At 36.7% G+C, this 23,097-nt stretch overlaps 1 protein-coding gene across 2 annotated transcripts in view; it reads left to right on the forward strand.

Moving 5' to 3' along the window:
* Positions 1-2,837: 2,837 nt before the first annotated feature.
* Positions 2,838-23,097, forward strand: part of LOC107099969 (oxysterol-binding protein-related protein 2-like) — a 29,521-nt gene continuing 9,261 nt past the window's right edge. Inside the window, exons 1-5 of one of the 2 annotated variants that reach the window (XM_015398308.1) lie at positions 2,838-2,968; positions 16,249-16,600; positions 19,352-19,478; positions 20,015-20,090; positions 22,885-23,019. In XM_015398308.1, the coding sequence (XP_015253794.1) occupies positions 16,564-16,600; positions 19,352-19,478; positions 20,015-20,090; positions 22,885-23,019 (375 nt within the window). In that variant the 5' untranslated portion in view covers positions 2,838-2,968; positions 16,249-16,563. Of the gene's footprint in view, positions 2,969-11,414; positions 11,439-16,248; positions 16,601-19,351; positions 19,479-20,014; positions 20,091-22,884; positions 23,020-23,097 lie in introns of those variants that run through there. The other variant, XM_015398309.1, reaches the window with a different exon arrangement.

The following is a 23,097-nucleotide window of genomic DNA, read 5'->3' on the forward strand; positions in this document are numbered from 1 at the left end:
TGAATTTGACGCTGAATTTGCAGGCTTCAAAAAGTAGATTATCTGCTGTATCACACTTATGATGAGCTACCCTTTAAAGGCTGTATCACATAACCAGGATTTCTGCTTTCTGCCACAAGGATCTGATAACAGAACAGCGTCTCAGCTTGATTGTCATGTCAAAACATCTATTTTTATAAGTGTGCATTAGTAAAATGAATGCAACACAGAACTTTGTTTTCTCTTGGTTATTGTGGCTCTAGTGACCTTTGTTCAATATTAGCTGGACAGGAAAGAAGGGCAGAGGGGAGGGAGAGATGTAATAAATGGTTCTGCTCTGGATATCCAACCAGGGACTATTTGGGTTAGGACTGTAGCCTTTGCATATGATGTGTCGGCTTTGTATGAGCCATTTGGCATCCCATCCCCACTTTATTAGCTGCTCTTCAGCTTCACTTTAACCAGTACACTGACACAGTTTTGTAAAGTTTCTATTTAACAAAATAAATCTTAACAAAGAACTGTAGCGATAAAGTGAGGTAGTTTGGTTGTTTTTATGCAGAATAAGTTCTGAGCTAAATGTAAACTATAATAATGAAATATGGCCAAAGAAAACAAACAAATATGACAATCCTTTACCGCCACCTTGTGTTCGAAAGGAGGAATTGCAACAGATACCACACGGTTTTGGTGTTGTTAGTTTTTGTAAAGGAAACAACCTTAAAAAAACAAGGAAGGAATCCGATTCAACACACATATGATAAGATCAAATGATTTGCTTAGCCAGAAGTGATTCAATATTTCACTGCAGTTGTTGGAAATGCTTACTGATGTGTTTTCTTTTACTGGATAACAATGAAACAGATATGAAGACTGAAGCATGTTTTTTCATTACAGGATGTCAGAAAAAATGACTTTTTTTTAATTGCTGAAGAAAAAAATTACACAAGTAAACTGTAATTAGTTTAATCTGTATTGATTACATCACAAGAGGTTAAAGGTCGCGAAAGCTGATGAGTGGTTATAAAGCAATGAGTGAAGCAATAAATAGTTATTACCGTTTTAAATCAAGCGTAGAGTTTTATTTCAATCAAGTTTGTTTTCATGTGGAAAGTTAACCTAAAATAATAAATGAAATTAAAATAATGGAATAAATAAATAAATAAATATTTGTATACATCTTTATAAATGCTAACAGCATAGCTGAGTAGTCATACAATTAGTAATGGATTAAATGTATATATTTTTTTTTTCTTAGTTTTATCATCTTCTTTTGTCAATTTTTTAAAGAGTCTGAATCCTCAGTTCAACAACGAGTGTTTCTTTTTTTTAGTTTGATCAGTTCAGTACTTTATACTCTGCAAAACACGTTTTTACTGCATTTACTTGTAGAAGGATTTATATTCCAATTAAATATTTACAGAATATCTGAATACCTTTCATATTAACAGCAAATTGATAATGTGTAATTGTTTTAATGGGATTTTATTATAATGCCCTGAGCCTCTGTCCTTGTTAAACAGTGTCTTTGTTTGAGCACAAGCAGGACTCTGTGTCCCACAGAGAAGATGAATAGAAGCTATTTTTTCTTGCAGTGTTCTCCGCCTGCTCCCCTCCTCCTTGCCTGCCCTTTTCTGATCACACTCTGCTCTCCTCATCACACCATTATTTTTATGTAACTCAGAGGCAAACAAGACGCTGCCTTTCTGCCCCATGCTGGCTATTAAAACAGTCAAATAAACTACTCAGTAACCATTTTTCACTTAATTTTGAATTAAAATCTAATTTGGGAAAAATGCAAAAGTTTGAATTAGTGTCATTCTTCCCAGGGACTTAGTTATGTTTACACCTTTTCCCATTTTCTGTTTTACACAATCAGAAAAAGACCTATAAGAACAGAATGACTCAACACTGACCTTGGTGTTTAACAGAACCTCATGCCTGTTTGTGCCTCTGAGGATGCAGTCAGCTGTATCAGACATATCAGTGACTGATAAGCTACATTATTCATGAAAGCAAAAGTATGGCTTAGATGAGGCCTCGTAGACAGGACCTGAATTGAACCCTTTATCTACTGGAAAGGTGGACCAAAGAGCGTCCAAGTATTTACAACTGTTTAACATTTTCCAATAATTAACTGCAAACCTCAATAAGTTTGATATTGTTCATGTTATACATAAAAAAATCAGTTTATTACAAATCTTTTTTTTATAGAAGAAAAATAAGTATTTCCTAAGTGAATGCCTTTTCTTGGGGTGGGGTTGTCCTTTTTCTAACATATGTAGGCCTTTCTTTCTTTATCTCCCCTTATCAGTCTTCTGTTACTGCTGAATAATTGTTATGATGAATTCAGAGAGCAGTGCACTATTAGATGTTTTCTATAGGCAAAAAGTAAAGTATTGCTCTCATCTGACTAGAGCACATTCTTTTATATTTTGCTTTGTCCCACTGAATTCTTTGTGGCAAAAAAAAGCAGCAATATAGAAAAGAAAAGACATAGTGGCGGAGTAATCATTGTGTCCACAGATTCTCCCTAGTTTGTCCAAAGGCATCGTGGCCCCTCTTTGACTTTAACTTCTCCATTCTACTCCTAACAATTTTTATTCCAAGATTTTCACACAAGCAAGACATTTGACTTCAGCTCCACCCTGCTCTTAGGGAGGAGAATATTAAAGTTTATGTTGGTATAACACATGAGCATCCTGGTAAAATATATATAGAATAAAGTTTGTAATTGTAATTTGACAAAGTATAAATGCAAAAATAAATCTATCTATCTATCTATCTATCTATCTATCTATCTATCTATCTATCTATCTATCTATCTATCATTATCTTTCACCTGATTGGCTGAGGGACATGTCAATCAACCGTCCAGTGACGCCCACTGTGCCAGCGGCTTCCGCTTCAGTGTTCAGACAAGGCTACACACAATTCCTGCCCATCTTTCTGAGCTTGCCAACACATTCAGAGCGCAGTCACTGTAGAGGTAAGATGACAGACGTTTTTAACCTTCTGTTTTTGGTCCTTGTGTTTGTTTTTCAGTGGGTAATTTCTCGCTTTGCCTTTTATCTTTGAAGAACGCTACTAACCGTGCTAACTAGCCACCGTTTCTAACGTAGCCCGCCCGCTAACTCCAGCAACGGTAGCTGTCAAAAAAAAAAAAAGCTTCCCGATTTCCACCAGTCAGAATGGCAGCTGGCTGTCTGTTTTTAAAGAAAAAACAACTCCTGCTTCGCTTATTTATTTGCTTAATTTTCCTGTTAAAATAAAGCTGGGGTTTCAGCCTTGCTAGCTAGATCAATTTGCACTTTGCGCCAGTATATTTAGCAAATTAAGATATATTTTGGAAAGGCCCCCAGAGTTTATAGACGTGTTTTTATTTTCTGTTTGGTAACTCCTTTGTAAAGTGTTGTTTAGCAGAAAAAAAAAACCAAAAAAAAAAAAAAAACAGAAGTTGTGTCATTGGATATTGTTATCAAAATGTGATGCGAAGGAGGTAAAAGTCAAGGAAGCCTTTATGCTGTTTGGTTTCACCCAGGGCAGCGTCTGTTCGTGTTTAAGGTCTTAGTAAATAGTGGGAATGTTCCCCTGCCTGTTTGACTTCTAGTTGCTTTTAGTCACCATCTGCATCTGACTCACAGCAGGCCTTACCTTTCAACCTGGAGTAGACTGTAGGTCATTGACACCACAAACTCACAGTGATACAGCACTGTTTTTATCTGCCCTCACTAGGACACAAGAGGCAAAGACTGCTGCATCATTGCATTTTGCACAAATTAGAAAAATGCATAAATGCTTACCATCTAAGCCAAAGCATGTTTAATTTCCAATAGACTTATTGTTTTAATATAATACAAACATAATGTAAGATTATGGAGTACACCGGAATAACGTCAACTTTAAAAATCTCTTAAATTAAGTGTATTTACCCTTAATTTGAGTAGATTAATGAGATTTGCCAATGGAATGGGTATTTTTACTCTTAAAATAAGATAATTAGATAATATGCACTTGAAATAGGACAATGCAATTGTGCTTTCTTATTTTAAATGTAAATTGCCTTGTTGCATTGGCAAAATGTCTCTTTTACCGCCTCAATCCAAGAACAAATGCAATTATTTTAAGAAAAAAATGCTTAGTTTTTTTTACAAATATGTTTAGGTCTCTGGAAACCCTATATAGTAATGTTAGAATTAAGAAAAACAAGCTTTCTATTTTACGTTGAACATCAGGGCAATCTCCCTGGAATTACAGTTGCAATCATTTTGTTGTGCGTCTTCCTCCCCAAGGCGCCTTAATTAACTCCATAGTTACTAACTATGGGGATGGTCTCCATTTGAAAAGGACATTTGTCTTTAGTATCAGCATTCTGACAACAACAATAATGTAAGGAGCCTTTTTAATTTTCATTTTCTAATATATAAAGGGTGAATGTGCATTGGGATCATTTAGTTGTGAAATGTGTATTTTGTGATCTGTAGTTACATTTAGGGGAACAGGAAGAGTTTGTTGTAATACATGTCCTAAAGGCCTCGTTTCAACATTGCTGTGTGGAGTGTTGTGGTGCACATAGTAGTCATGTGAATTACTCTGTCATTAAGTTGTTGTATTTGACTTTGAAATAGCTACAGTCTTTATTTAGAGCCTTATTTGCCACTAGCTAATTTGCAAATGGGTTTTATGCAGGATTTGCTGTGTTGTGCCACATGAGAATAAAGGTGAGCTTGAGGTTATGTTGCTTCTACATGGCAACCCTCCCAGCAACAGGGAGATATTACTGTATGTTTAATTTATGACTGATAAATACAGCCAATCAGGAGCTTCTCTATCTACGCCACTATGTTATCTTACTCCGCTTTTAATGGCTTGTTGTCAAGAGGGAAGGTTGCTGGTCAGCTAAGACAAAATATAAGAACAATGCTTTATCATTAGGCAAACACACTGTAAGTGCTAGCCAATGTTGCGGTAATGGCTACTTTAAATATTGATCTGTTACTCTTTGAAAGCCTTTTTGTTGAATATTTTAACAGTTACACCAGTACAAATCTGGTTTGTGCTTTGGATGCTGAAAATTGGTATTGGATGCATGTTGTTCCGAATCATTAAATTAGATTATCCTTTTATAAACTCTTAATTGTCGATAAAATATAAAAAATAAATTAATAAAAAATAAGCTTCATTGTATCAAGTAGGGCTGAAACAATCGGATGAATCATGATTATTGAAATAATTGTCAACTAATTTAGTAATCAATTAATCATTAAATGGGGTTTAGAGACTCTAAAACGTGCCTATAGCTGACAGAGCAACCCACTTAGAGCAGCAATTATACCAAAATTGTGAAAAAATATTTAAAAATGTTGCATTTAAGATAAAAAAAAAAAGTCTGCCAATATGGTCTATCCAGAATTCTTCAAGTGGAAAAGTTTTAGTTTCACCTGGTTTAATTTCGTAAACATCTTCTTTAAGGAACCTTTGGCCATACGATTATTAACCGAAAAAAATAATCGACAGATTAATCGATTTGCAAAATAATCATTAGTTGCAGCCCTAGTATCAAGCTGTTTACACAAAAAAGAAAACTAAAATTCATACACGATCTAACTGCTTTGACTGATACCAGAAAGCTGACAATGCTGGACAAACAATTTAGTGTGAAAATTATCTTGACATTTTTTTGGTTTATTTTGATACAGCAAAAATATTTAAAGAACACCCGTTAACTTAAATATTGTTTGTAGCGCAAAATAGGATCCCTAAAATGCATCCAAATATAAGAACTAGTCCTGTATGAGGATCTACATATTTCCAGTTAATAAGGAACGATCAGTTTACATCGATGCAATATGAAAATATCAATATTTTTAATTTTAACTTTAACTTTATTTTGAAATTCACATGGCTAAGCTTAATATTCGATCGATCAGGTGATCTGTTATTATTTTTGGTGGTTTTATTTATAATTATAATTACATTCTCTTTTTACTATAAATGCCTAAAAGCCTATAAGAGCTTAGAAAGATGACGATCGATCTCAGAGTGGGCAGTTGAATAAATCATCATGATAGACTTCGTAACATCTTATCAAACAAATTGATATAACATCGTGTTGTGATAAAGCTGGTGGTTTACACCCATAGTAACTGGAAGACAAAGCTAAACACTGTGGTGAGGATGAAAATAATTATGATTAACCAACCTTTTTTTTTTTGGCTCTTTTGTTCCTTTACCTTAGAAGCAATGGCCCAGCCACTCCCTGTGAGCTTTTATTTAGGTTACTACAATTACACAAGGTGTAGCCTTTAAGGGTGGTTAGGGTCCACCCAAATAACCAAATGTTGTTGACATGCATATCCTTAATGAATGTCTCTAGATACGGTGGCAGAATGGCACAGGAGAATTCACAGATGGTTTACAATTATTTGAATCACCAGGTTGTAATTTTCTTTTAAAATTGATTTAGTAAAAGTTTAAATTGTCTCCATATTCTTTTGGGTTCATGGGCCACTGTGTGTTTCCAACCAAATAAGTGATCAGATTTGTTTGGTTTTGATTTCCCTTTTGTGTTTTCCTTTGTTGACACAGAATTAGCTATTATAATGTGCAATTTATACGTGGTTTTGATGCAAAAAGCTAAGGTATCCAGCTGTTGAAAGGAATACTAGAAAATTCAGTCTAATCATTTGTAACTCAAGGGGAAAAAAGGATTTTTTTATCCAAACCATTTGCATACAGCCTTCAAGCTGTGACGTTCCGAGCCTAACTGTGCATCCGTCTCGGTATTGTTGCTTTCAGAGCTGACACATTTTGTTTTATAAAGTTTCAAAGTAAAGCACCGAGCCGGTTTAGCATCTGGTGACTTTGAAAGTAAAACTCATCCTAGAAGAGTTTCTATTCCAGCAGGTATCACTGGAATGTGCTGTCATACTACATGTTTCATGTACGACAGTGTACGAGGAAAAGATTTAGTTTCCTCTGCATCCTCCTTATTGATGCTGTGTGTTAGACCCAGGGTCACATAAGCCTGGTGGAGCAGACTGTTCATACCAGACTGTCCTTAACCACAATCTGTTTAATTTTATTTATTTATTTAACTTCCCTTTCAGATTAATAAAGTATTATTGAATTAAGTGATGCCATTCTGTTAAATTTAAACTCAAATAAATTTAACTAAACTGTAGAATACACCTAAGTATAAACATAAACTTAAAAATAACATGTCTGAGTTCATGAAGTAGGCTAAAATAAGACCAGTTTTACAATGTTCAAGAACAGAAGAGAAGCAGTAACAGGCATATTTCTGTCTGGGAAGACTTACAATGCTGATTCTTATGCTTTGTACTCTGTGAATCACTAATATATAATAAATGGAACAGTGGTGAACCTTCCCTTAAGTGGTTGACCTGTTAAAAATCAGTCTCAAAGTGCATCAACAGCCTTTTCAGGAGGTCAGGAGAGAACCCACAACAACACTGAAAGCTCTTCAGGCCTCCCTTGCATCAGTTAAAGTCTTTGTTTGTGATTGAGCAATGAGGGACTGGGCAGAGATGGCATGCAGGGACAACTTCCAAGAAGAGAAACCATGCTGACCAAAAATAACACTAAGCCCGTCTCCTATTCCCCAATAAAAACTCACATCTGATTTTTAAGGCTTTGGCTGAAATTCCAGTTATTAAGCTTGTTTTTCGGCACCACACGCAGTAACCAGTGGGATGGCATTCAAAATCCTGATGATAAAGTTTAATCCCTTCACTAATGTATCTTTAGGTGTTAATAATTCATGTAAATGTTCTTTTTGATTGAGAATGTATGCAAATGGATATATTTTTCTTTTTTTATCGCTTTATTACTCATCAAAGACATTATTCACACATTAGGCAAAAGTATTTAGTTACTTTAAATCTCTTTAAGAACCATACCTGCTTCAGTTTGTTCAAGTTTGTTTGTTGAATCTTTCTAAAATACCTGCCCTCTCCACTTAAAAAAAAAAAAAAGTAAAAAATGCGCGTGCAAGATCATATACGAGTCCATTTCTCCTCGTGCAGGCTCTGTTTCAAAGTGCTGTTCTCATAGCTCATACGAGCTTACTGTGTCCAAATGTCCGCTCTAACCCATACATCCCTCAATCACTATATAGAGCAGGGACTATATTATGAACTCAGTCAACTTACCATTTGGGCAGATGATCAGTTGCTCGTCTGTCCACTGTACGGCGCCTGCGCCATCATTGTTATTCGTCCCCGCTATGGGGTAGCGGCCACCTATGTCAACAGCGAGCAGCAGTTACAGCAAATCCCATGATGCTTTGCGAGGAGAGCTCTCCGCACAAAGCATTCTGAGATATACCTGCCTTGACCCAGAAGGTCCACACACACAGCGACACAGCGGGTGTAGATACAAGCTTCTGATTGGCCGCAGCAGACCTTCAGATCACATCAGTTGCTCGCTCTCTGATGTCTGTGATTCGTTATGTAACCGTCACAGACATGGCACCATGAACGCATCACAACAACATTGTTCCATAGTTGGATAGAAGTTCATCAAATATCCCTCTGCCATTTTCAAAGAACAGTGGTGAGAAAGGTGATCTTCAATGAGTGCCTGAAACCGTAGCTCACCACACAAATACACGTGAAAGTGCGGATTCGCAGAAAAAGACAGCTAACTGGGGAAGAGCACGTAGGACGGCTTTATGTAAACGTATCACCAGAATGATTGACAATTAGGAGGACCACTTATTTCACACCACAGCAGTACAATCCCAGGACTTGTAATCTAATTTCATGCTTCCAAATTTATAAGGATGATGAAAAAAACTGCTTTGAGCTTGATCAAAACCCAGCTGATGGCATGAAGACTTAACATGTATTTTATTATCTTGAATGCTACCTTTAATCTTAAAAGCATCCTGTTGATGCTTTGAAACGAAGCCGATCTTGTTTGTGCCCAAACTAAACTTCCAAACAGCTGCTGTCAGGGTTTCTTGACAGGGCTAGTCTTGTGATTGAGGTCGAATGAATTTAATTTTATACTCACGCTTATTCTGATGAAAAGTCTTTTGACATTTAAACTCGTTCTCAGTCTTATGATGAATTCAGCTTTCAGTTTCCTGGCTGCATTCGAGTATATAAAAACCAATCATCCAATAGAGAGTGATATTTTACTTAACTTTAAACATCACTGTAAAGAAGAGCAGATTGAAATTTATAGATATATTTATACTTCAAAACTCTTCGGGAGATGTAACCGTCAAAATGCAGACGTAGTACAATATTAATTCATCAAATTACGGTTCAGTTTGTGGTTTCAGTTTAGTAACGATGAGAAACATCAAATACATTTAAGCTTCATTTATAAAACACTTCTCCTATTGTGGTTCATTTGATTTGAAAACCTACAATTAAACTACTTCCTTAATAACCAGATGCTTAAAAAAACAAGGAACTCATTTTGATTTCTATAGCAACTCTTTACTCCAAATTTGTTTTGTTGGTTTTTTTTTTTATTCTGCCCTAATTACTGAACCAACAGCACCGTCAGCGAAATGCTTCTCCACTTTTCAACACACTGGCCTGTCTGTTCTTCCCCTGCCTTTCAAGCTGCGTTCACAATCTGTGCCCTTATCACAGATCTTAGAACCAGAGCTTCGTGTTTTAAATGTACTTTTGGGTGTGATGCAGAGGTAGACCTGTCAGTTATGACGCATTGTTTCCCTTTGCATTAGACAGCAGCTCATACCAGTATTGTCTGCGACCGTGGCTGGTTTTTAGTAAAAAATCCATTTTTTTATTTTTTATTTTTATAGAATCAGAATCGACGGCTTGATCAAGCTTTATTTCCTTTAAACGTGGTCATATATTGTTTTAATATTTCAATGGATTAACAGCAAGTCTTAAAAGTTATCTTAAAACTGTTGCTTTAGTTTAAATTTCTTGTATCCGTTTCTTCAAAACACGAGGAATCTTTCCCCTTATGAAAGTTTTCTCTGCTTGTGATGCTTAAGAAATCCCATCGGCTTTCTCCAGCTTTTGGCGGCCATCTTGATAATTTAAAAATTAAAATTAATGTGTTGCGTTAATTTCTGGCAGGAAGACCTGGGGAGGTATGAGATTCTCATTATGTGACGCACTTAAATTAAATTAATCCAAATCAGAACCCCCTCATATCTAGAACCAAAAATAAGCAACTATCCCTTCTCCAAAATTAAATAAAATCAATATGACTGGAAAACTGTTATTAATAAACTGTATTCATTGTTATTTATTGATAAACAGAGAATACATTGATCTGATGTTTTAAATGGGGGTGCACAGATCGTTCAGCAGTAATTTCATTAAGTTGTTGTTGTAATTCACCCATACTGACATGTGAAACTAATATTCCCCATTAATCTTTTCCTTCTCAGCAGAGGTCTGAAAATCAGCCACTTTTCTTTTATAATTAGGAGCACTACATGATGTGAGCCTAAAAGAAATTTCTGTTGTTTCCAGGCTATAGTCAAGTGTTTTCCCATAGAATAAGATTGAGAAATTCAAGGTTTATTTTTACCTTATGACACCTAACCGGGTCACTTATAAAGAATGAATTGGAATTAAGCAGGTGAGGCTTGTTTAAAAAGCTGATTGGTTCAGTTATCGTGCAACAAAGGATTTCTATTAAGCTTTCTGAACGAGTCTAACGAGCTTATATTAGCTGCTTTTTTACCTAAGCTAACCACTGTTGTAGCAAGCTGTTTGTTTCCTAAATTCTTTTTTTTTTTTTTTTTTTTTGGCAAAGGGAATATGTTTCCATACAGCCTAGAAAACGCTAATGAGGAAGAGATCAGTGTTGCTCTGTACTTTTGCCTTTCCATTAGCATTTCTGTCCTCATTAGAAGGACTTTAACCCATAAACACATCATGATGATAAGAGTTAGCACTTCTGAAACTGCAACTTTTCAAACTACATTTGCCTCGATGCCTGTAAGCATCCCTTGCCGTATTCCCATGACAACCCTCTTGTTGCAGTCTAATGTTGATGTTGTGTAATAGTTTCTCATTGTAAGCTCAGCACACCCGTCCTTACTGGGGTTTCATCCTCACTTAGTGACCACATGGGAAAAGAAGCAGCTGTTCAGCTGCATAGTTTACTCCGATAAATCTTCCCCCTTCAGAAGCTCTACAGCTTTACACATTAGAGCTAAAAAACAAATCTGGTATGTTTAGGTTTGATTTTAATTTTACTGTCCATTTTATTCTCACCTTTTTGTTTGTGTGTGTCTGAGAAATGCTGCCTTCACGGTGTGAAGAGGTGTGTCAGGCATCGAGGTCGGTAGGTGTGTGTAAAAAGAAATGTGGAGGTGTGTTTGTGCTGTGTGTGTCTGTCAGACTTTGTATTGTGTTGTAAACACGTCACTTTGACTTTCCCCACTCTTCATCTCCGTGTCTTCTGGATCTCAGGGAAGAACCGAAATAAAGGTTTGTAGTTTCATTAAATGAGGTCAGACACTAGAAGTATAAATTGATCACATTTAGTTTTGCGTTTATGCTTTATTCTAATATATAATTTCTGTTCTATTTCATACTGTAATCAAGTTGCCAGGAGCTGGTTATATTAATGTTTATTACCGGTTGTTTTAGAAGTACTGATAAAAAAAACCAACTCATTTCTGTTTTGTTTGTTTAATTGTTAGAAGACATATGAAGAATTACCTGCCAGAACGCTCCTGAACTTTTCTTTTCAATTCAGAAAGAAAATTCTCCATTTGGTTTCGGCAGCTAAAAACAGACTCATTGTAATGTAATGAGATTTGTGCCATTTCTATCAAGGTAAAGCAGTTTTATAGCAGCAGTCAATAAGCTGATATCAGGCCATCTACCTCAGCAAAATGCTGATTAACATTATCTTGGTAGCCTCTGGTTTCTGTATTAAAGAGAACTCTAAAGGTGATAACATTAGGCACAACAAGTAATATTTTCACAATTGTTCCACATTTCATCTTGTTCCATGCTTCAAAATAATGTTTTGATAACTTTATACAACTTTAACATCTCAGTGTTAATTAAACTGCATTTTAAATAATTTTAGCTTTTCTACTTTCTTTTAATTGAAAGAAGTTGAATCTTGTAAGTTTAGTTTTGGTTTTCTTTGCGATCTCTTAGTATTTCTACTAACCCTTATTTTTCCATTAAAGTATCACGGTGGCCATTAGTTACATTAGCTGATTTTCTCATTGGTCTAATTGTTATGAATTATTTTTAGTTTCCCATTTGGCCTTAATCATGTAATTGTGATGTAAGAATCAGGCTATTTTATCTTGAATCGGTTTGTAGGTTTTGAATAATGATGCAGCCCATAAACTTAAAAAAAACTAACATTTTCTTTTAGCTAGATGTGCACGTCTCTGGGTCGTCTCTGTTTCAGTAAGGAATATCTGGGTCATTTGATGAACTTCTGTCCAACTATTGAACAACGTAGTTATGATGCGTTCATGGTGCCATGTCTGTCACGGTTACATAACGAATCACAGACATCAGAAAGCGAGCGACTGATGTGATCTGAGGGTCTGCTGCGGCCAATCAGAAGCTTGTCTGTCCACCCGCTGTGTGTGTGAACCTTCTGGATTATCAGCACAGTTATGTTTAACCCATTTCAGGCTGAAATCCAGGACAGAGCAGCGGTTATCTTCAACAAACGGAAAATAAGGAGAACTCATGTGTTGTTATTATGATCATGCTTGTGCTTCATCTCTTCTCATGTTTTAAAGAGTTTTTATGCTTTCTGATGTACCCTGATCTTTAGAAAGCCTGGGATAAATCAATCACCTGATGCATCCGCTGCTAAACTCAATCTTTGGTTTTGGTTGTTGACTGTGGGTTGACCAATAGCTGGTGAGCTTCTGTTATGTCCTGGAAGTGAAATGACTCAGATTGTCAAATTTATTTCTAGTAAAATCTTAACTAGACGGCGATCCGGGAATTATTGAGGAATTCCTTTAAGATGAACTATTCATTTAATCAGTTTAAAAGGAAGAAGTTTAACCCTCAGAGCTTGAAGTTTTGTTTCTTTTCTGTTCAACATGAGAAACATGTCAGGTTATTTGGTTAAATTTTTTTTATTGATTCGTACAAGTTTTATTTTAACCTAAAACGCAAAAATGTTTGCCAGCGTACCAACAAATCAATAATAAGTGCCGCCACATACATACTTAAACATTTTCCATTCATTTTTTTATAAATGTTGGCGACGACTTCATGTTGGTGAGATTTTCTTTACTTTCATTTGTCCCCATTTTTGATTCAAATTAAGGTGGATAAGCTTTTTTATCTTTCATAGGGTTTTTTCTTCTTGCTATTTCAGTTGATCCTTACGTTCTACTTTTAAAACCTTTTAGAAAAATGCTTGACATCTTTTCTTTTTAAATGTGTTTTTTTTGCAAGATATTTAGTGCTTAAACCCATTGAGATGAGCGGGCGTCCATCTATGCACCACCGATTTGAAGGTTACACACATTCATAATCCCCTCTAGATGTATCATACAGTGATACACATCTGTCCCATTGGCTGACTGATATATTTGTTTGGTGTTAGCGTTATTTTCTTTTATCCATACCTGCTGATTTGTCTAGGGTCTGTTGGATTAATTTGTACATTCAGCAGCCATGTCATGAAGCGCGTGCAATTACCTTTCCCTCCAGTTACTTTCCATTGTTAATATTTTCTTGGATTTGTGAAAAAATGTTACTTTTCTTTTGTGCAATTTCAGACTTATGTAACATGATTGTAATTTTTTAAATCATTAGAGGCTGAAGAACCAATATCTGCACCAAGAATTAGTCTAAAAATTTGGACAGCTCATGCCGGGGACCCGTTAGACTGGTGTCATAATAATCGGTATTGGCACTGGCCTAAAAATGACCTGCATTGGTTGATCTCTAGCATGTTCTTTTCTTTTTTTATTAGGGCTTCTCTAAATGGGATCTAAACTGCTTAATCACCTCCATAAATCTGTCAGTTTGTGTCAGTGTGATGCAATGGTAAATATCTTGGTTATTCAGCTGTTTATAGTGACTCAGCTTAAGGTAGTTTTTGTTTATTTATTTGTGTTTCGTTTTGCCATTGAATTTTGCCAAGTTCAGGACTCTATAAACATTCAGGAATAGATCCATTTTTAGGAGGTTTGAACGGTACACTGGGATCAATTCCTGTGCTCCCTGTCCGTGCTGGATGCTGAGGCCAAAGTCCGTTGGTGTGTCGAAGGTGTTGCCGATATCTGGCAAAGGTGAAATCTCTGAACTTTCTGGAACAATCAGAGAGTGAGCTTAAATAAAGGGGAACAAAGACAGTGTGGTTCCTGATTCATTGTTTTCCCATTTAGAAATGATCAGCTCGATGAAATGAGCTGTTTCAGGTATGTTAAGATTTTCAGTCCGTCTACTTCAGATACTTTTTTTTTTCTTTCATACATAAATGTTAAAGAACAAAAAAGGCACTGGTTAAACTGCTCTTGGAAGCCACCGGTTAAAACTCATAGAAGCTTTGTTTTTGACAAACCTGTCAACTGTTCGTGACAAATGTCAGGTCTGTTGCTACATTTCACTGTATTTCCTGAAAAACAAACTAACTAACTAACAACAACAGTGCAGTTTTCTTATAATTTCTCATCATTTAGACGGCAGCTGATGTTCTTTTGCTCACTGATAAAACTGATAGGAAAAGGTCCCTGATGGCAGATGTTTTTTAAAACCATTAGAACCTGGTAAGGCTAAAACTATGCTACTGGAGTTTTGGATAGAGTGTATTTAAAGACAGAGGAAAAAGGTTATTTATCTTAAATCTATATGAAGTTTTGGCTTAATTTTTCATCTAAATCAGTTGTTCTTTCAGCAATTTGCATGTTTTAGGTTCCATTAACTCAAGTTTAGGTTTATTTCATTTCTAAATTTGTTTCAGTAATTAATCACAATCAGTCCAATATGTTTTTAGCTTACTCTTCGTTAATCTGATTTGAAAATTTAAATATTTAAGCAATTTCAATAATTTAGCGCAGGTTTTTTAAGGTTTTTCCCAAACCGATGGATGATCTATAGTTTACAGTGTTAGTAGTGTTCATCACAGGCTGTTATTACAATTGTTAACTCAACTGATAGATTTTTATTTTATAAATGGTTGAATGTAGATTTTTTTATCTGGTAGTTTTATTTAAAATCGGATGTTAGCATTTTATGACATGTAAAAAACACAAAAACAAGCATTGGCTCTAAGATGAGCCTTAATACAGAAGTCTTTTAATGTAAATTACACACCTTAGGTTTTAAATCTATTTTGCTATCGTGCATCTATGAAAAAGAGGCTATATAATCTTGACTCTATTGTAATATTGTTGCTTATTTGGCCTTAAATCTAAATGGTATTGGAGCATCAGAATAGCTAATATTTGCAGACCACTAACTCTCCACAGGTGCTTAGACCTCTATATAGAGAGTAATGAATGTATTCATATTTGTTGTGTCTGTGAAGCTACGCAGCTCAAGAGGTGCCAAACATTTTACTGTCAGAGACTAGTGACCCACTAAGATGCATCCCATTATTTGAAAATCTATAGTTTTGATAAAATGTTTTATTTTCTCTCATGATTAATTAATTTTTAAAAAAATTTACTTTAATGTTTAGTTTCATGATTTAAAAGGAATGTTTGATTATTTAATGGTACATTTATTTATTTGAATTTGTCCCTTTCAGCCATCCATACACCTGTAACTCCACTTTGAAAACCCCTGATTTAGCACGTGCTGCAAAAAAGTAAACTTTTTAGTCAACAGCAGTAATGTTTGCTTTGCAGGCTGCGTGATAAAGATCATAGCTGTCAGCTTGGTATCCACGTAGTAAGATTGAGCTTGGAGATTACATGGGTGAGACTAAAACATGCTTACAGTAAAAGAAGGCGTGTCGGCTCTTTCGATGTGAAAAATGTTTCACGACTTGACGTTCATGCCGAAACTCAAGATTTAATATTTTCTTGATGTTGCTTTTTGTATAAAACTGCTTGTTGATGTATGCATGCTGCCGAGCTCTCAAGCTCAGGTGGGGGAATCCATTAATGGGCCATCAAAGAAGTTTCTCTGCTCAGATGAGACCAGCATTTGTTTTCTGGCTTGGTGTTCAGCTATAATAGATGAATGTATATGAACATTTTCCTATCTTTATCCTGGATTAGGTCAGAAAAGGTAGATAATTTAGTGTTTTTTGCTCTGGTCCTTCAGTGTAACATTTCTTTCTTTTTTACAGGTAAATGGTTTGTCTTCATCAACAAAGCCAAAGAAACAAAGCTCTGAAGAAGAAACTATCACCTTGTTCCCCATTAACTTTATTTGCCTGGTGGTGTTCCTCTCTGGTCAAAACATCTGCTAAAAATCTGCACCCAGGCAGACTTTGGGTCCCTCCTCTTGATATCTCGCATTTTTCTTTGCCCCTGGTGACAATCCAGAGGACACGACCTCTACTGCTCTGCCTTCAGAGGAACTGCTGGGTCGCTACCAAAAGGAATATGTGCTAGAGGCCGAACATCTGCTATAAACAGCTGCTCAACTTTGAGTGGAGAAGATGAGCAATGAGGACGAGTTTTACGACGCCGTCACAGGTGAGGCCTCTTATTTTCATTTTTTGTTTTACTTCGGTTTCCCGTCATGCTGGTTCTGAACAGATGGAAATGGTTTTCAGGTCGTCTTAAAATCTTCAAAACTTCCTTTGCCTTAAGCCTTTTTTTGCTCCCAGAGTCAATAATCTAATTCTAGCTGCAGCTTCCTCCTTAGTCACAACAGTCTGCAGAATCTTCTCCCTTTCCTCTTCCCTCCACATCCAACATCTTCAGTATTTTCTCTGTTCTCTGCTCTTATCCAAACCATCTCATCCCTGATGAGATTGTTCATTAAGATGTTCCCTGTGACATTCGGGTAAAAACGGCACAAAGTGTTGCCGTTTATCCACAGGGTAAATGTCTACAGGGTGACATCTGACGAAACGTTGTCTGTGCTGTGGACAGGGTACTCTGTTATCAGGTGACTAAACTTGGCTCAGGGTCTCAGCCTTGCCTGGGTCTTATTTTCTCTCTAAACCACTCGACCTGAGCCGTCCTTCCCATATATACTCTTTTTTTAATCTTGTTGAACTTAGTTTCTGACTCTTCCACCTTCATATCTATTTGCTGACTGCCCATAATAGACATGCCTGTCCAAACTTTAATGTCCCAGGCTGCTCTTCTGTCACAAAAATGACATTAATATCCATGCATGACCACTTGCTGTTTATTTGACTCCTATGCTCATGCTATAAAAATTTAAGTTTAATAGGTGATTTTCGGTCACAAGGAGAGAAATATACATTTCAAGTTGAATGATTTTTACGAGCATCCAACCCTGAGGCAGTAACTGGAGCTTTCTGTTATTGAGGGATAAAATCATGCCCTCTTATCTCATTTGTTTCAGCCTGAAATCACCTCAATAATTCAGAGGTAGGTCATCTCATGGTCATGATCGCCATTACAAACATCATCTGTGATGTAGCTGCTGTAACTCACTGGCTGCTTATCACATTTTTTTTTATTTACCGTAATTTTCGGACTATTAGCTGCAGAAGCTAAATTGCATGATTTGTACATATAGAAGCCGCACTGGACTATAAGCCACAGGTTTTTTTATGTTTAATTACCATATGGTTCGTGCACAGAGAGGATTGTCTGTCTTGTACCACTCGCAGTGGAAGTCTGCTTCTGGAGGACCTCCTCATTCCCGCACGCGTGGCTACTGTACTTGTGTGTTGAAGCAAATGTGACGTCAACATGGTGGATGGTAAAATCCATAGATTTAGGTATTACCCTAGTGGCCGTTAGCTGTAAAAGCCCACAGATAAGCCGCATTGTTATATAAGCCGCAAGGTCGAAAAATTGAGAAAAAGTTGCGGCTTATAGTCCGAAAATTACGGTATTAATTCTTTTAACAAATGTATAAAAATAAATATAAATAAAAAAAAGAGTCAGATAACAGTCCTCTTAAGTAGTGCCTTGGTGGGACCCCCCTGTCATTTAAAAGAAAGTTTCCACACACCCCTGCCGTTATTTTGCCAGTGTTGAATAAAACATATGGCTAAAAATAATCAAATCTTTCACAAAACTGACTATTAGAGTTGAATTATTTTAAGTTGAACTGTTTTAGTGTGTAATTAAAAAGCCTATGTATGATTTTTTTTTTTTTTATTATTAGCAGTACTATAGACTGTATATCTTCCCTGTAGTCTATCGCCCTGGGCATAGACCCTCTTTCTAATCAAACGTTTCCGCTGAGTCGTGCTTTCCAAAATAGATCAGAGGGAACTTTTTTTTTTCCGTAACACTTTGAGCTTCCTTTGATTTACTGACGGGTATTTCCCCTTTTTTTAAAACCTCCATAATTAGCAGATACCTCTGTAGAAACAGCTTCCCTTTTCAGATTCTTCTGATATTTCTCATAGCTTCTCCGACAGTGGTAGCAGATTTAGTCTTCTTTCAACTTCCACACTGAAGAGTGTTATTGTTGTTTCTGTCAGCACTCATGTTTTCTGAATTTTCCTGTCGATGCTGAAGCATTTTGGGTCATCTTCATTACTAACTATAACAAGGTCAGGCTGACATGAACGCAGTCACATCTTCAATGTAAACTGAAGACTTTTCTCCAATTTCAATATAGAGGTCTTCAAAATATCTGATGTTTGCTGCCTATCGTCTTTTTCATCACCACTAAATGAATTATTTGTTTCTTGATAAATACATGACTTTGTGTCTCTACCAAAGCAGTTAAAAATACACACCTTGTACCTTTTTGCTATCCAACAAAAGCTGAAACTACTTTGTGTATTTAAAGTGAAGGCCTCACCTTGCTCTGAACTCCACCCTTCTGTATGTTTTAAGCTGTACAGTCGGCCAACAATTATAGCAGGATTCTGTTACCTTGGAATGTCAGCTTATGGCTTAAATGTTTTATGGTTTTAATAATCTTGCAGATTTTATATAGCTCTATGTTATTGTATATGAAACAGACAAAAAAACAGTTTCCTAAAGAGACGAGTCACTGTAAACTGTTTCAATCAATAAAATTTGCCATTCAAATCTGAGCTAAAGTTCCTGATGCAAAGCAGTTTGCACCCAGCCATGGATGGCTGTAAAGATCCAGTGTGGCAAAGAAGGAAAAAAAAAACAAATATTTAATCTGTCAGCAGATGGAGGTGACATGGCAGTCGTTGGTCAATTTTTAATCCAGTGATTAGTTTTTTTAATTTATTAAGTTTGCACAGAGTGTTGACCTTGTGTGATACATGTCTGTGCCGTGTCTTAACTTGGGTCAATTCTTGCATCCTGCAGGCCTGGATTCAGACGAGTCGTGTGAGGGGTTGTCTGAGGCCAGTTTCAAAGATGCCCGGGGGTTTGATTGCAGCACTCAGAAGAACAATGGATCAGTACCACAAGAGAACGGCATCAAGAAACACAGGTTCAGCCTCATTCCTGCACCACATTCCGCCCTCCGTTTGTCTGGATTATGCTCCCGTCACAAGCTGATGGACTCTTCTTTTTGAAACCAAAACCATACTAGAGAATCATTGGTTTTCTTTAGTTAATTGATTAACTTGATAATTATTTCCTTAGCCTCTCTGAATAAAACTGTCACGTATGACTTAATATAAATGGAATGTATATGAAAGAAGCAGAAATGAGTGTAGAACATGTCATTACAGACTGACTCATACACAAGTGTTATGCGTATTGACTTTCATTTGTTTTAGTGACGTGGTGCACAGTGGAAAACTACAGCTCCAAGAAAGACTCACAGGGCCTGTTCATGTGAACTGATCTGTTTGTCTATACTCACTGGTACACGTCTCTGAGGGTTTAGGATTTCCTCCTTTGTTTCTGCAGTGTTTGCTAAGTCATGCGTACCTGTCATAAAATCTGATCCACGGATAAACTTGAAAATAGCATCCTTCTCTTATCTACATCCTTGTCTCTGTGTCTCCCTTTCTTATACAGGACATCTTTACCAGCACCCATGTATTCCAGAAACACAGTCAGCATCTGGAGTATCCTGAAAAAATGTATTGGACTGGTAAGATATAGTTTGTTGCATTTTGACAGATAAAATAATAATAAAAACAAAAAAAAATCCAATGCCTAATCATTATGTTTGCACATTATCAGAGAGGCAGCTTTCAGTTTTGAGAAGATTATTAATCCATATTGAGGGGTCATGGCTTATTTTTATATGGTGGACTGATCACTGATGATCCAACATAATGTTTTTTGATCGCATTTAATTTACTTCCTCTGTCAATCTGTTATTATTATTATTTTTTGTACCATCATATTCTTTTTGCAGCCATCAAGAAAGATTTTTTCTAATTCTCTTCAGATATTTGATCTCCTGTTTCGTGAAAGCAGAGCATTCAGTTGGTTCGGTCTGTCTTTCTATCTTGTTGTTATGGCCCTCGTTTTGGATCAGTGTCCTGTTTAAACACCCAGTTTAGCTTGTTTTAACCCCCGATCTTCAAATGCTGATTTATGTGGAGATTTATTACTCTATCCATTTTGTAACATCAGCAGGGGACCGAACTCCAGCATGATGGTGCTACCCCCAGAAGAAAACAAAACAAAACCACCATTCAGTCTTTGCAAAGTCTCCACAAGGAGAGATGAGGCTGTATTAGGTCTGGTTAATGAGTAAAGCTCTGCTCACGTATTTTGCTAGAGGCGTTGGTAATGAAACACATTCCTGGCCTCTGATTCAAACTGGGAGCAGCATTTAGGACTCCCTCCGTCAGCTGTGGCTTGGTGTGATCAGTCTTTTTAACATGGCACCGCTAATAAAACCTAATCCCTGACCCTGGAGGATGCATGAACACAGAAACTACTGAGAAACAGATCACAGCTGAGTGCTCCTGCAGCCTAGCCTGCAGGCAGTCATAAGTGACTGATGAACATGTAGATCAGCTGAGTGGCTGGAAACACCTGCTGCTTGTTTAGATGCATCAGACTGGAAGCAAAAATGTGAACATCCCCTCTGTCTTATGCACAGCCCCAAAAGTATGATCCTGTCTGTGCCACGCACAAAAAACAAACATTAAACATGATCACGTGCGCAGCTTAAATTAGTTTGTTTCTTTTATTATTTAGCACTGAAATGGAATACAGAACAGAATTAAATACCTTGCTAAGAAGCTATTATACTTTGGTCTAAAAGAGCCCAATAAAATAAATATGAAATTATCTGGTAAGTTAAGAGTTCTACTGTTATCACTGTTTTTTTCCCCAGTGTCTTCATCAATTTGTATTTGTACATGCATGGCAAGCTTCTGTAAACAAACAATACATTTTGAACCCCTACATTATTGTCGTTGTAACCAATTAGCTTAAAAATTATCTAATTTAAGCTTAAAGCCTTTCACCAGAACGCAATGCAGGGCAAGTTTATTCGATAGCACAATTCATATAAACTGCTTTATTTAAATCAAACAATAAAACAGAAGAAAAATAAAAGCAAATGGGAAAAAAAAGCAGGTAGTTAAATGAAAACAATTTGACAGCGACCTAAACTAATAATTCATTAGTTAACAGTTTAACTTTAACAGTCGAAAGCAGCTCTAAACAAATGGGCTTTTAACTTGGACTTTGAAGAACTCAGCCTCCCAGCACTTTTCAATTCTTCTGAGACTTTGTTCCAGATAAGTGGAGCATAGGAAGTAAATGCTGCTCCTCCATATTTGGTTCTAGTTCTGGGTGTACAGAGCAGACTGGGACTAGCAGACATGCAGTGTGCTCTGGGGGGTTGATAGACTGACAACAAATCTGTTATGTATTGAGGTGCTGATCCATTCAGTGATTTATAGACTAACAGAAGGATTTTAAAGTCTAATCTCTGAGCCAAAGGGAGCCAGTTTAAATACTTTAGAACTGGGCTGATGTGCACTATTTTATTATGTCTAGTGAGAACACAGGTAGTAGGGTTTTGGATCAGCTAAAACTACTAAAACAAATGAAATGCATGAATGAGTTTTTCTAGATCCTGCTTTGACAAAGGTCCTTTATTCCTTGGAAATGTTTTTCAGGTGATAAAAGGCTGACTTAGTAACTGCATTTATGAAGGTTCAGGTCCGAGTCCATCATGAAACCAAGATTTCGGCCATAACCAGTGTTTTCTAGCTATAGTAGCTGAAGCTGTAAGCTAACTCTGGAGCTTTACGCCTTTGGTCCAAAGATTATTACATCAGTTATGTTTTTATTCAGTTGGAGAATATTATGGTGTATCCACATATTGACCTGTTCTAAGCATCTAGCCAACGCTTTCATGGCTTCATAGTCACTTGGCTCAATGTCATGTAAAGCTGTGTATCATCTGAATAGTTGTGGTAACTGGTGTTGTTGTTTTGCTATATTCTGAGCCATGTGGAGCATGTAGATATTGAATAGAAGGGGCCCCAGAATTGAGCCTTGAGGAATCCCACATGGGATTTTTCTGGTCTCTGATTTAAAGTTCCCTTCTGACACATTAAAGTCTCTGTCCTTCAGGTAGGATTTAAAGCGGCACCAGAAATGCAGACTCAGTTTTCCAAACACTCAAATAAAATCAAGTGATCAAATGTATTAAACACCACACTGAGGTCCAATAATATCAGCCCTATAGTTCTTCCAGAGTCTGAATTCATACGTAGGTTCCAGTCACATTTCTCCTGTCAAAATCACATCTTTTCTGATTTGGACCCGTCTTAGTAGATGTAAGCCGACCTTCTGTAGACAGGGGGCTGTGATAAACAGTCAAAGACGAAGCGGTCTGAAATTCAAAGGATTTGCTATTCTCTATTCTCTCCCAGCTGACCAAAGTCAAATGATTTTTTTTTCTCCCAAAGGAACTGTCCAAGATCACGATGCCCATCGTCTTCAATGAGCCGCTGAGCTTCCTCCAGAGGATCTCAGAATATATGGAACATACTTACCTCATCAACAAGGCCTGCTCACTGTCCAACTCCATAGAGCGCATGCAGGTCAGAGAAACACGCAGACCTGCATTTCTATCATCTAGCTTAAATTGTTTGCACTTCCATTAACAGTTTGGATTGAAA

Source organism: Cyprinodon variegatus, unplaced genomic scaffold (genome assembly GCF_000732505.1).
Source record: "Cyprinodon variegatus isolate N-32 unplaced genomic scaffold, C_variegatus-1.0 Scaffold925, whole genome shotgun sequence".
NCBI lineage: Eukaryota > Metazoa > Chordata > Actinopteri > Cyprinodontiformes > Cyprinodontidae > Cyprinodon > Cyprinodon variegatus.